The sequence below is a fragment of the Rosa chinensis genome, chromosome 5 (genome assembly GCF_002994745.2).
Source record: "Rosa chinensis cultivar Old Blush chromosome 5, RchiOBHm-V2, whole genome shotgun sequence".
Lineage (NCBI taxonomy): Eukaryota > Viridiplantae > Streptophyta > Magnoliopsida > Rosales > Rosaceae > Rosa > Rosa chinensis.
Window position 1 is genome coordinate 11,092,240 of NC_037092.1, and position 15,182 is coordinate 11,107,421.

At 40.9% G+C, this 15,182-nt stretch overlaps 1 protein-coding gene across 2 annotated transcripts; it reads left to right on the forward strand.

Annotated features, from left to right (window-relative positions):
* Positions 1-10,516: 10,516 nt before the first annotated feature.
* On the forward strand, positions 10,517-15,182 carry LOC112167277 (ADP-ribosylation factor GTPase-activating protein AGD12). 2 transcript variants are annotated; one of them, XM_024304286.2, is made up of 9 exons: positions 10,517-10,652; positions 11,428-11,529; positions 11,833-11,914; positions 12,140-12,215; positions 12,987-13,150; positions 13,241-13,388; positions 13,618-13,734; positions 14,008-14,103; positions 14,665-15,182. In XM_024304286.2, the coding sequence occupies exons 2-9, from the start codon at positions 11,478-11,480 to the stop codon at positions 14,944-14,946; spliced, it is 1,017 nt and encodes a 338-aa protein (XP_024160054.1). In that variant the 5' UTR covers positions 10,517-10,652; positions 11,428-11,477; the 3' UTR covers positions 14,947-15,182. The 2 variants fall into 2 exon arrangements, with proteins under 2 accessions (XP_024160054.1, XP_024160056.1); XM_024304288.2 differs by having other exon boundaries at positions 10,601-10,712.

Sequence of the window (15,182 nt, forward strand, 5' to 3'; positions counted from 1 at the left end):
GTCAAGTAACCTAGAGTTTGGGATAAACACAAATTAGGTTTTCCTTGAACACTCCCCCTTGTGTTGCCCAAACGCGGTGCTTCTCTCGTTGTCTCGTTAAAAACCTTGCCGAGTAACAAAAATCCAGTGGGACAAAAATAACCTCGGTCGAAGGGGGAAAAGAGCACAACACACCCTTCACGATTCGAGACGAACATGTAGACATCTCCCCCTGATGTCTGCACCTCCCCCTGATGACTACGATCATGGGAGTTCAGATAATTTCCGCAAGCCAATTCTTGCCACATGTTTCTCGAACGTGGTATTGGGCAATGACTTAGTAAACAAGTCTGCCTCACTGTCCTCAGATCGAACCTAGTTCACTTGGATCTCGAGGAGTGTCTGTTGTTACTGATTATGCTTGGTGTTATCGCTATTGATGTAGCCTTGCCTCATTTGTTCAAAACAAGTAGCATTATCCTAAATGCTCATAGGCTCATCTGTGGTAGACTTCAAACCACAATTGTTCGAACATGCGTAATTATGGATCCAATCCATATGCATTCACGAACCACTTCATGAAGGGCAATGATCTCTGCATTGTTCGAAGATATAGTGACTACAGTCTGTTCTGTAGACCTCCAAGATATCACGGTCTTTTCCCATGGTGAACACTTAACCAGTTTGGGAATGACCATTGTGTGGGTCAGAGAGATACCCAACATCAGCAAAACCTTCCAAAACACATGTCGTTTTGGGATGGGGATAGAGAACGCAGGCCAGCATTGGCGGCGTTTCTGGTGTGTGATGGGTCCGAATCCATCATCTCTTTGTAGGGATAGAACAAGCCCATATCATTCATACATCTCAAGTATCGAAAGATATCTTTTACACCAATCCAATGGCGTTGCGTTGGCGCAGAGCTATATCTAGCTAACAAGTTTACAACATATGAGATGTCCGGTCTTGTGCATTGAGATAAGTACAATAATGCGCCTATTGTACTAAGTAAGACACTTTTGCCTCTAGCACATCTTTGTCATCATCCTTTCGACGAAGATGATCCTTTTCAGGATCAAGACTACGGACGATCATGGGGGTGCTCAAAGGCTTGACCTTGTCAAAATGCCTAAGCATCTATCGACACGATGCTCAAGTTCCAAACCGAGCCATAATCGTGTTCTCCCAAAATTCTTCATCTCAAACTCAGATTTCAAGTGTTCAGCGGTTTCCCTTAACTCTTTAAGGGCTTCTAATGAAGATCATGTCCAATATGAACCGCGATAGAATCTAAAACTTGTCATAGAAACGCGTGGGCATATCCCTTCCCAATCAAGTAGTCACTTTAGTGAGCGTTTCAACCTCTTTGTAAACGCGCTCCATGGTCTAGAGCCACTTGACTTGGGTAAATGAAGTTCACCATGAACCTTCATGTATATTCCGTATCTAGATCCCTATAGAGATACGTAGTGACCACATTTGTAAGCTGCATGTTCAGTTATTCGGAAACTACCAAACTGACAAGGTAGTGGAGTGCAGTGACATCCACTACGAGAGAATATGTCTCATCGTAGTCAATTCCAGGGCGTTTTGTGAGAAGCCTTGCGTCATAAGGTGAGATTACCATCTCTTTTTCTCACTACGCTTTCTAACGAAGACCCATTAGTCAACAGGTTTTATGTTAGGAGGTGTTGGCATCTCTAGCTCGAAAACCTTCCTCTTCGTTAGAGAATCCATCTTAACCTGGATCGCATCTTTCCATTTAGGCCAAATTTCTCTACGTTGGCATTCATTCATCAACGGAGCGTGGTTCGATATCATCTGACTCAACAAACTCATGCGCAACAAAATACGCAACTACATCACCAATTATGATGGAGTTTCTATCCCACATCTCATGTAAACTAGTGTAAGTTTCATAGAGCTCTATATTCTCAGGAATAGGTTCTAACGTTGAGGCGTCCCCCAACGATAATCATAACCCGGAAGATACTCATGAGACGGATTTTGAGTCTTGATGATCAAAGGATTGGAATGTGCCAAAGTATCCTTCGAACCCACGTGCCTCCCACGCATCCTAGCTGGGGCCATCGCCTGTAACGCCAGAGTGCCACTCTCTTTGGCGTTGGCGCCTTGCCTACCTCCGTGTAGGGTGGCGCTACGTCCTCTCGTAGGGACGTCCTTCCTTGCAGGCATGTTTGCAGCATATTTGTGTGATCTTGTCACTTTAATAGGGATCAAGATGAGACATAGTGGGGACAGACTACGACAATTCCTGTCGTTCCTGTTGAACATTTGTGTTCTTATCTCCCCCTAACGACGGGAAGACTGTCTCATCAAAGTGACATCCGCAAATCTAGCGGTAAGGAGATCGCCTAGCAAGGGCATTTAAGTGGCGGACGATTGTTGGAAGTCTCAAATCCAACGTAGTTGCCCATTCGTCTGTAAAGACCCATCATAGAGCGCTGTGGCGGCGCAATTGGCACAAAAATGGCTCACTCAAATGTGTGTAAGTACAAAAGACGTGTACCCAGTCACTAGCTGTAACGCAGAGGTACATTGAGTGGCATTAGGTCGTAGACGAATTAGCATAGCTGCATGCGATATTGCATCACCCCAAGCGGATGTAAGAAGATTGGTGCGCATTACCAATGTTCAGACTACCATCGTAGTCATTTCTGTGAGACCATTTGGGTGTGTTCATGGGAATGTGATGTCCAACATCAAGCCCATTGCAATATCCATCGAAAGTCTTTCGATGTAAACTCTCTAGCATAGTCAAATCCAATTGACTAAATAGGATGATTCGGGGAGTGAGCCCGTTGTTGTATGATATGTGCTAGGAGTGTAGCATAAGCAGCATTACAAGTGGACAATGGCACAACATGTGACCAGTGTGTTTGCGTGTCAACCAACATCATGAGATATTTAAACGTCCGCAAGTTGGTTGAATCAATCCACAAAATCCCTACGGATTCTTTTTAAGAACAGAATGAGTAATGTCATATCCTTTGCATAGGACGGTCTCAATCCTAATTTCCCTAAGGAACAGGCTTAGCAAAAGATGTCCGTGTGAAGTCTTTTTGTAGACGGATCATCATATCATGACCAGGATGATCTATCCGGTCGTGACAAAGCCAATATGTGTCTAAATCCAAGAGATCTTCTCTCATAACTATGTTGGATTTAATAGCTCGAATAGTGACATAAAGTCCACTAGAGAGACACATAAACTTCTCTAAGATGCGTCTTTGTTCGCAATCATTAGAGGTAATGCAAAGGAACTCATTTCCGTTCTCTACATGCATTTTCGCATGGAATTCGTTGGCTATTCATAGGGTTCTGTGACAACTATAATCAAGGTGCCATTTGGCAAGTGGAACTTGGGCTATTCCATGTCCTTAAATTAATACCGATGGTCTAGCCATCGTAGTCACAAGGTCATATGCTCAGAATCAAAATTGAGTCATAATGAAAAGAACTCGAAATTTTATTCATAAGCCAACGAAATACATCATTATTTCTATGATCAAAGAAAATCTAATCCAATAAAAAGGAATATGGCAATCGCCTACATCTCTTGGAAAATAAAAAGACTTAATCAAAATCGCCAGTTTCTGGGTCTTGATCCTGGTAGTCTTCCACCCTTAGATCTAGATCACCATCTTGATCTTCTTGTGCCATGTAATTTGCTTCCCTTGCTTCACGATACGTCTTGTATGCGTTTGCAACATTCTGGGGTGCGGTACATGTTTTGGCCCAATGTTCAGTTGATCCACATCGAAAACAAACATCATCATGGTCAGGCTCCCTTGATCGAGGCGCCATTGGGGCGCAATTTGAACGACCTATCCTCTTGGTGGCGTTACTACCATGGTCGGAGGCTCCGCCTCTCTCTCTCTTCACACGTTGACCTCTACGGTTCCGTGCACGCCTCTCTTGGCGATTTCCTTCCTCTTTAGGGCGAATATATGGACCTGAACGTCCAGAATTGTCCCTATCCTTAGGGTTTCGCTCCTTGCGTCCTCCATTGGGGGCGCGACTATAGTTAGACTCTGGAATAGGCTTAGTTCCCACGGGTCTAGCATTATAGTTCTTCACAAGGATATTATAGTGCTTTTCAGCTACGTTCATGGCGCCAATGAGCTCATGAAACCTTGTGATACGTCCTGCATTTACATCAATCCGATAATTCTTTGAAATCATCAGTGCAGAGACGGGGAAGGTAGAGAGAGTCTTCTCGATCAACATCGTATCAGTTATGGTTTGGCCACAATACTCCATCAGAGACTTGATACAAAGAGCTTCCGAGTTATAATCAAGCACAGACTTGAAATCACAAAAGCGGAGGCTATGCCATCGCACTTCTAAATCAGGAAGCAGGGAGTCACGAACGTTGCCAAATCGCTGCTCTAGTTCTACCCATAGCTTTCTTGGGTCTTCCTCATTGAGGTATTCATTTTGGAGCGCGTCATTCATGTGCCTTGTCATGAGAATTATGGCCTTAGCTTGTTTTGCTTCAAAAGCAGTAGCTTGCTCGATTGAGAGCACGTTCTGACCAGGCTCTTGGATGGTTTCCAGAATTCCATCAGCCTTAAGATGTTGACGCACATCTCGGACCCACCTATGGTATCCTGCACCAGTTGTCTCAAGTGGGACAAAGCTTAACTTGTTCAGGTAACTCATCCTGAAAAACAACACAAGATTAGGGTTAGTTTCGGAGCGAAAAAGGCTACCACGAAAAACTATTAAATTTCTGAGCGTAGTCGCTTCCAAGAAATTAGGAATTTTCTGAGCGTAGTCGCTTCCAAGAAAATCCGATTCCAAGAGGGGTTTTGGATTAGATCGAAATAACGATGTATGTGGTCGATTGTTTTCTTCTCAACAAACTCTAAGTTTGGAGGACTCTACAAGCTCCAAGCTTGGAGTGAGCGCGAACCCCCACAGTTCGGCTTTTGGTCCCCCCCTATGTAGAGAAAGGGGGGTAGAAGAAGGGATTTTGGAAGTCCCCGAGAAAAGAAGAAGAAATTGAAAAAGAACTTCAAAAACGGGAACTTTTAGAAAGAATTACCTTAAAAGATGGTCGGAAAAGGCGTCGCCGGAAAGTTACTGTAGCTATCGGAAAAAGTGGCCGGAAGTTGGCCGGAAAAGTCGCCGGAAAAGTCACCGGAAAATGTTGACCGGCGGTGACCGGTCGTTGACCGGGTGCTGACGTGGCAGGTTCAGTGCTGACGTGGCAGAAGGCTTGGCAGCTTGGGTTGGGGCCTGCTGCACGTGGGCTCAACCTGTGGGTTTGGGCCTGCAGCAGGTGGGCTGCACAGGTCCCCTTTTTTTTTTTTTTTTTTTTTTTTTTTTTTTCTCTTCTGCCGGTTCAGGTTAGGAGGATTCCGGTGGCCGGTTCGGTGGAATTTTGGCCGGTTCCGGTGATGAAATTTCCGGTTTCGGGTTTCTGGGGTGGAGACGCTGCAGGTGGTCGAGTATGGCTGCAGGAGGTGGTGAGAAAAGCTTTGAACCGGGCAAGGAAACCTTTGCTTTTTCCGGTGGCCGGTTCGGTGGTTTGCCGGCCGGTTCTGGACTCCTGGAGTTGGGATCTTCAAGGTGGGCGGCGGTTGTTTCTGGGATTTGAAGGCTACGAATTTAGGATTTCAGGGTTAGGGCTTCGTGCTGATAACGTGTTGTAGAGAAACTGAATTTGAGAGGAATTTGCTGTGTGTACTCATTGATAATAGGGGCCTCTTTATATAGAGGATTACAATGCATAGAATCTCAATCATACAAGGAAAGTAATTCTACATTGATTAGGATTCTAGATCTTTCTAATTAAATCCTATTATCACTAGGTCAAGTAACCTAGAGTTTGGGCTAAACACAAATTAGGTTTTCCTTGAACATCCATAACTTTATATATATATATATATATATATATATATATATATATATATATATATATACAGATCCTATTCAGAGTGAGGCATCGCTTTGAAATTTTAGAGCGAGGTTAGGGTTTAGGGTCACTTTTCGGTCGCATATCCACATCTCAACCGTTCAATTTCTAGGTACTAATGTATAGATCATCTCTGCAAAATTTCAGCCAAATTGATGGTCGTTAAGGCATTGATAACTGCCTTAAAGCTAGTACGGTTCAGGTTGGACAGATTCAGTTCGTCCATTGGTTTAAGCGAGTTAGATACCTTAAAGACCATCAATTTCGTTGAAATTTTGCAGAGATGATCTATACATTAGTACCTAAAAACTGAACTGTTGAGATGTGGATATGCGACCGAAAAGTGACCCTAAACCCTAACCTCGCTCTGAAATTTCAAAGCGATGCCTCGCTCTGGATAGGATCTGTATATATATATATATATATATATATATATATATATATATATTTAATAGAAATTGATTGTTATTCAAATAATCAACAGCCAATTGGCTACAGCTTACAAAACTTACATAAGAATTCCGACAAGAAAATCCGGTAAAACCTATCCAAGCTAAACAAACTAATTAACATCATTGGGAAGCTCACAATTAATAAGCAAGTCTATCCAAGAATGATAGAGCTTCGCCTCCTACAGAAAGAAATCATTCAACTAGCCCTTCCTTACCAGGCACACAATGTGGTACAAGGAAGAAACTAGAAACGTCATAGAAGGCTCATAGAAACTAAATCACCCTTGTACAGGCTTAAACCCCAGATTGAAACAATTAATCAATAAGCAGCTCATTCCCATTTGAGTTGGAGCATAAAACCACACCTGCATTATTACCATCGGCTTTCTTAGGAGATAGTAAACGTGTCCAGCATCCAAACAGACGACCCTTCTTCTTTGGAGCTACTCCCATCGAAATTGGAACCTCCACCAACTCACCAAGTTGGAATTCCGGAGGGATAATTGCCAAACTAAGTTTAAATGCCTTTTTTCTCACACCTAAGCCTAAATTTGGACTTCTTCCAGCAGCAAGCCTAGTAGAAGGCCCAGCAGACCCCTCAAACCTAGTCAAACCTAAATCCTCTGGCCCACCATACCCATTCAAAGCCCCAGTCAAACCTGCGGTCAACCCTAATTCAAAATTAGGGTTTCCCGCTTGTTTTTCCGGAGTAGCCAACCTAGTTGTAGCTTTTGCAACCTCCAACACCGGTCCACCCAACGCCACCACCTGCTCTCCAGTCGCTTCCATCACCAGACACAGCACCGCCGACATCGCAGAAAGACCCGCCGGCCCCACAACTGCCTTCATAGAAGGTCGCGCTCTAGACGCCGAATCTAGACTGCCACGGTTTGATGCCTCTCGGCCCGGCACCACCAGCGTGAGCATCTCCACCGCCATATATCCTCTTGTCACAAAGACCACCCCCATGGCCAAAAAACCCACAAGCCGCACAGAGCCCATGGCACTTCTCATACTACAATTCCACCATCACTGAAACACCCGGCGAGAACTCAAACCTCTGTCGCGCCCAGATCCACCGGCGAACATCATGAATCACACGGATCCTCTGGACGGGATCCTTTCTCAGCACGGCTCCCTGGTCAACTCGAACAAAGTCCCCCAACTCCCATCCAATTAGGGTTAGGGCTTTCTCATTCCGCATCGCAATCCGCAACCCTTTCACAACCATCCACACCTAAGGAGATGCAGCCGCACCGCTTCTAGGGCAGAGACCCCATCATAGTCCGCCAGCAACAACATGGACTTATTGTAGAACCAAGGAACCCCCGAGAGTACCCGATTCTTCACCTCCATCTCCTTAAATTGGAAGACAAAGATGTCCTCCTCCTCTTGTTGAATTAGAACCCTCTCCTTCAATCCTCAAACATTGGAGATTGCCGCCGAGAACAATGAAAGCACCACCGCCTTCTTTGACAGAAGTCGATCGCAGAGATAGAAAAAAGAATCGTGGATAGCATCCTCTCCACCAAGCAGGCTCACCATGGCCTCTTCTGACAGTGCTGAAGGAGCCACTGCCATCATCTTCTTACCAGACTTGATCAATTGGACAGCTAGAGGAAGAAACCCTAGCAAAGCCAAAGTCCCATAAATTTATATATTGGTTAATTCAGTTGAAACTAATGAGCAAATATTAGATTTTAAAGTATTTATTAATACTATAATTTGACTTTATTTATATAGATTATGAGATTATGTAATTTGCAAGCATTTTCTCTTGTATATTTTTGATAACTAAGAGAAGAGAAAATCCCCAAACTGGAAAAGAACCTTAATCTCATAATGACGTTATCCCATACAGAAGCTAGAGGGGACAATTGTAACATATCCGACCCAACTACCGAACTATGTAATGACACTTTCTATCGACAAATCAAATTGTATGCGACAGATTAACTTCGTGTCCTTAACTCTTACTAGTTGAAAATATGAGAGCTCTCGCTCTCTCACCTCTGTGACGGCTAACCCTAGGGTTTGGCTTCGCGAACCTCTCTTCTTCAACCATCCAGTTGCTGCACCCTAATCTCAGCGTCTTGGCGTTGGGATTCACCCCCGACGAGTTTTGACCGTGTTGCTGCTACTCTCTATTTCAATAATGGTGGGGGACGCCGGCGTCGTGGTTTGGTGGATCCAAATCAGACATGGGATCCCGGTCCTTTCACGGGAAGAGGTCCTGAGTTCGGGTCTGCTCTGAGGGCGGTGATTCATGGGTGTTGATGGGTTATTTCAGCGATGGATGGTGACCCTATGGGTGGATCCTCTCCAGCGGCGGATCTAGTTGCTGCGGTCGGGTTTGGAGCCAGTGGGTTGGAGCGCTTGGGTCAACAGATTGCTATGGGATTCCCATCCCAATGTCAGCCTAGCCTTGTCGGAGATGCAGCGGTGCTATTCTATGGGGTGGCATGGCGGATCTGGAAGGTTGGCCGGACGTCGGGATGAGGCCAGGGTGCCCAAGTGTTGGGGTGCCCATATCAGATTAAGTTGGGCCTGGGCTTTGTCAAGTTTGACCCGTCATATTTGAGTTTGGATTCGGGCCAGATTTGGATCCAAATTTGGGACCCGGGTCGTATTCAAATCCGGATCATGGATCCGAAACAGCTGCTCATATTGATCTGGTATTTATTCTGGTTCTTGGGAGTTCGTTTGCTAATTTTCGAGTTTCTGACACCCTCGGTTACTTTCGAACTCTCGGTGAGCGAATCATCTCTCCTAGGTGATCATATCACCGGTTATGGCTACGGTTACAGTTACTATTATATTTATACTGCTCTCGTGACATATGCAGTGCAGCGATGTCGTCCGACATCAAGTCACATGGTTACCTTTTATTTTAGATGCGTCTGTGCATTTTGCTATTTATTGTTTTCCTCCTTTATAGATGCGTTTGTGCATCTTGTTATACTTTATTGTTTTTTCTTTCGATGCTTTTGCATTGCTCCATATACTTCTCAGTTTCATCTAATATAGTTTGTCATCTTTCCCTTAAAAAAAAAAAAAAACTCGGTAAGTCTTCAAATAATTAATTGTTATGTTACAAATTACAATAATAAAATAGTGGTTACACAATACCATGCTCCTCTCATTTGGGTTGGCAATGAATTTATTATTCACAGTCCTGTCCTTAACTCTCTAATGATGTGTAACGCATTATTTGATTCCTTATCTTTTTTTTCTTTTTCTTTTCGATTCCTTATCTTTGATAAATTTGTTTGCCACACTCAGTGCAAGGGTGCCATCATGTGATTGCATCCTTGAAATTAAAAGCCTAATGCAAGCCTTGTATTCATCCAATACTAGTAATCTATTTGTATTTTTTAAGGTTTGGCCAGTGTGGAAAAAAGAAAAATCATGTATACAATAATTTCTTCTATACAATGATGGAAAAGGTCAAAAGGGCTCCAACTAATAGGTGGGAAAAATCCTTTTCAATATTGATAACAGCCATGTGAATTTAGAGTGTCAACTGTCATTGCTATCCAGATATATTAAGTAGTAGATTTTGTCAACATCGGCAACCACGCCCTTTTTCACACTATATTTCATCAATGAAACATTGACATTTCCTCTGGAGAAACAAAGAAAAAGGAAGGAAGAAATATATCCATGTGGATCATTTGAACAGTGGCAGAACTAAAAATGAATTTAAGTTAGAATGTCAATCATGCAATCATTTATACACTTCCTAGAAGGTCAACGATATAAACCTCAAGATATGAATAAATTTTGGAATGACCAAGTAAAATACATAAACTAAAAAATAAAACCCAAATCCTTACAGAATTTGGAGGACTTGGCTTCTAATTGCTTGAAACTTTTTTAGGAAAATTCCTTGAAGAATTTTGAAAAGTTTTCCTTTTTATTTCCCAAATGATGAAAGATAAAAAGATTACATTTCTCAATGTATGGAGGTTGGCAGTTTGATAGCAACAGTGTTTTCTTTCCAGGGAAGAAGAGAGCGGTCGTTATTTTGGACCGTGAGATTAATTCTGCGCGACGTGGATGTCCTCCCACGTCATCATTTATTAATTCCAATCAATCACTTTTATGGAAAATAAAATAAAAACAAAACCAAAATAAAAAACCAAAAACAGAGTTGTAATTTTGTATCATCAACTTTCAACATTCATCTCCCACCTCCCTCTCTCTCTCTATTAAGTTTCTCTGAAGAAAAGATCATTCATTCCATAAAGGGCATTAATCATTTCCTCAATTCACTGGTAAAATGTTATCTGTTTCTTAGATCCTTTTACTCAATCCATTATTAGTTTCATTGTGAGGTTAGTTTTTTCTGGTATTGTCTCTGTCTATGTTTTTGTTTTTTTTTTTTTTCTCTTTGCTCCTGCGCGCCTTAATTGTAGAACCTCTGATTTAGCCAAGTTCTGTCCTTTAATGGTGTTTTCCATTGGTTTTGAATGAGCCCTTCATTGAAATACAATCATTTGTTTTGAAATCATTCAATTTGGTTTTGGTTTGCTATGTTCAATTGAAGCTTTCAAATTTTGGAACCCAACAATTTTGCAACCTGCATGCCTATGATTATATGATCCCCTTTTTGTCTCTTTTAATCTGGGTAGCCAATATTTGGCAAAAAGTAAGATTCTTGGATTCTATGTGTTTGTGAAGTCTTCAGCATTTTTGGTTTACCTTAAAAGTTAATGTATTTTGTGCCTAACTACCTATGGATTTAGTTGGAATTTGATGTGGATGTTCCGATAATCAAACACCCGTTAATGGTTATTTCATGTTTTGGGAAATTCTTTGTTTTCAAACTGAACTTGTAACCACATATGTGTGGCAGTTTGCTTAATATGAGCTTACAAAATTAGCTTGATAGGAAATATATACTGAAACTGGGATTTATCTTTGATTTTTTTGGGTTGATAGCCTTTATGTAATCGAATGTAAAGTTTGAATCTTTTTATCCGGGTGGCTAGCTTTTTCTCGTTTAGCATCATTTTTGCTCAGATGGGTGTTTGACATGTCCTTTTGCAGGTCATTTTGTCCAGACTGGAAAGAATTCCTTCATTGGATGATTGTAGCTTATGAGTAGAACCATGAATCACCGTCCAATGGAACTTGGGAGGCCTGCCTCAGGTATGCTTGTAGTACTTGAAGCGATAGTATGGTTACATAAACTGAAAATTTTCTCCCTCAGGTATGCTTGTAGTATTCTGGTAAAAGAAAAGGAGGGAAAACAAAAAACAAAAACAAAAACAAAAAAACAGACATTGTCAGTACTTTCTAGTGTATCTTTGTGTGTGGACGATTTGCTGATTATACTGTTCTTATTCTGGCTTCTTGGACATTAATATATGCATTTGCAATCTTCATAAAAGCTACACCTTTTTAAGTTGGTACTTTAATCTACAAGTGAATGATATACTTGTTGCTGTACAGGTAAAAGAAAGTTAAAGGATTTATTGCTGCAAAAAGATAATCGCGCTTGTGCTGATTGTGGTGCTGCAGATCCTAAATGGGCGTAAGTTGTTTCCTCTTGATATCTTTATATATACTTTGTGTCAGTGCTTGTAATTCCCTATGTAGTACTGTTTGAGACATGCTTGTTTTATTTATATTTAAGATTAAGAGTTTAAAGATGAGTAGTTTTGCAAAGCTATTGACTGGCTTCCCATACATTTTTCCAGAAATTTGATATTAGACAAACTACTCTGATATAAAGAATCTATTTGTAATGCATTTGCAGATCAGCAAATATCGGAGTTTTTATATGCTTAAAATGTTGTGGCGTGCACAGGAGTCTTGGTACACACATATCAAAGGTCAGTGCTCCTAATTTGTGGATGCCATCAATTTAATAGATGGGATACAGAAAGCCACATGTATATTGTAACTTGTACCTTCAGTTCATGTTCTATCAGCAAATATTTCAGAAAGAAATATGACATATGACATATTTGTTGGAAATAGAATTCACTTGGCCCTAACAAAGATAGTTGGTTTGTTCTCAGCAAACATCCCCTTTGCTTCTTTCTTATATAGATCCTGTAAGAAACCACTTATTTACTAGTTAACTTCTCATTTTATTTGGAGTTTTCATTGCAGGATTTTATAAAACTAAATGTAAAGAAAAATTCAGAACCATGGATATCATTTAAAATATATGCAAGATTTTATCGGCAAAACACAGAAATTACACATTTGCATAGTCTTGACTTTTTGGGTATGACAAAGTTTTGAGCTCTAGTTATAGTACTCCTTATAAAATGGAAAATGTAACTTCATGAACAAGAACAGTTGATTGATTCCATCTGCTTCAAAGAAGTTGATTAAATTTTTCAACATCAAGTTTCCTCTTTGGGTTGTTTGAGTGGCAATAATATATTCCAATCTTAGGGAAACTGTGGAAGTTTATTTATTTTCATTTATAATGAATATCTCTAATCTTAGCATCCTATTAGGATTTAGGAGAGACTATTCAGTCCGACCATGTGCTGGGCCCAACTTTGGCAGCACGTGGCAGGTTCATATGCTTGGCCCGATGAATTTTCATATGTATTATTTATTTGTCTCAATAAAATTTGAAATATCAGGTTTTGTCCGTGACACTGGATGAATGGTCCGATGATGAAATTGATGCTATGATGGAAGTTGGAGGGAATTCATCTGCTAACTCGATCTATGAGGCTTTTCTTCCAGAAGGATATTCAAAGCCTGGACCAGATGCTGGTCACGAGGAACGTTCAAAGTTCATCCGGTTAGTTATGATATAGAATCTACCTTGAGCTTATTCAATGTTTGGCTCATTAGTCAGATTATTAAAGCAGTTGCATGATATTTCTTGTAGTTCAAAGTATGAGCTTCAAGAATTTCTGAAACCTAGCTTGCGGATTAACTCAGCAAATAAAAGTCAAGAAACTCCAAAGATCTCTGTCCAAACAAGTTTTTCTAGAAAGATTATGGATAGTTTTCGGTCAAATTCTTCAAAGCCAGCGGTAAATTCTGTCTCTCCTTGTGTTCTGCCTTCAAATTATGCACAGAGTTATGGTGAAAATACGCATGAGTGAGGAGAGTGAGATAGACTTCTGTTCCACAATATATGTGGCAGCTGTTCCATGTTTATGTTGGTAGTAATAAGTCAATTACTTCATATGCATACCAGTTGCATTTGGACCTTGGAGTAGTATCATAACCTTGGTTCATTTTATCTGAAATTTGTTACAGGATGGTATGGTAGAGTTCATTGGATTATTGAAGGTAAAGGTGCTTAAAGGGACAAATTTAGCTATCAGAGATATGATGACAAGTGACCCTTATGTCATCCTTACTCTTGGGCGTCAGGTTAGCCATCTTTCACATTTGCTTTTCCTTCATACTGAAGCTTCAGAATCGGCTGTCTTTTCCATGCATGAAGAAGTATATGTTCCTACTATCTTCCTGTCTCTAGATGTTACATCTTGTTACTCTTTTAAAGTGGCACCACTTCAATAAATCAGTGGTTGTTTTAAAATTCTTTATAGACTGGATTGATATATAAATCAAATGATTTAAACTGCGATTCACATCAGACTGACATTTCTTTTTTTGATGATGACAATGTTGGTGATGATGTAGACTCTTCAGACAACTGTAGTAAAGAGTAACTTGAATCCAGTCTGGAATGAGGAGCTCATGTTGTCTGTTCCTCAGCGATATGGACCTTTACAGTTGGTAAGGATATCTAAGCCTTTATAAATGGCTCATTTTTCTGTGATAGAAATATCCGAAAGATATGGAAACACTTTCATGTATTACTGAGTTGGCATCTTGTTCTCTACATTTTCTTTTATGTTGTACCCACAGAATGGTCTACATGGCTTTTTAGGCACATCAGTCCTAGTTTCCAGATGTTTCTACAACTGGATTAGTCATTCATGTTCTTATTCTTCCATAATCAGTGGAAGCACTTCATATCCAACCGCCTTTAGTCCTATGTTAGCATGAATGTGGAGATTAGTGTTCATACAAGTTTGTGCTGAAGATTACAAAAAATATACCTACTGTAAAGGGCACCTGACCGTTTATCCAATTTGTTCGAAAGATGCATAGAAGTTTATATGCCCAGTGAATGCCTTACTTAACATATGTGTGGACAGTTTTTTTTTCTTTCCCTTTTCACTTGTAAATTATGGGAACATTGTTAGTGGATTAGCATTTGCCCAACGATCTAAACAGAAGCTCATCTTTTGTTACTTGGGAAGGAAGTGTCTAATATTATTTCTCACGTTACAGCGAGTGTTTGATCACGACATGTTCTCAGCCGATGACATAATGGGAGAAGCAGAGATTGATCTTCAGCCCTTGATAACATCTGCAATGGCGTTTGGGGATGCAGGAATGTTCGGGGATATGCAAATTGGAAAATGGCTGAAGTCAAACGACAACGCCCTCCTGGGCGATAGCACTGTCAACATTGTCGATGGGAAGGTAAAACAGGCGGTGTCCCTCAAGCTCCAGAATGTGGAATGTGGAGAACTAGATTTAGAACTAGAGTGGATGCCTCTTGAGCAATAGGTAAATATATTAATTATTCTTCCCCATTTTTCTTAATAAGATCTGTAATTTTGGTTGAGCTGTTGGTTTGGAATGGCACCATAGAATTGTGTCTCCATTCTCTCCTCTATTTGTTTATATATATTGAGTCCCTCATTTGATTGACAAAAATCACAGCACAAGCCTCCTTTGTACACATTGCTTTTTCTTTGTGCCAATGACTGTTGTAATCTATGATTTGCCTTCATTTTCTTCAA

Excerpts from the sequence above, each read along its gene's own strand:
- LOC112167277 (XM_024304286.2), top strand. The coding sequence starts at position 11,478 with ATGAGTAGAACCATGAATCACCGTCCAATGGAACTTGGGAGGCCTGCC. Across the intron at positions 11,915-12,139 it reads GCTGCAGATCCTAAATGGGC|ATCAGCAAATATCGGAGTTT; the intron begins GTAAGTTGTTTC and ends ATGCATTTGCAG. Across the intron at positions 13,151-13,240 it reads GAACGTTCAAAGTTCATCCG|TTCAAAGTATGAGCTTCAAG; the intron begins GTTAGTTATGAT and ends TATTTCTTGTAG.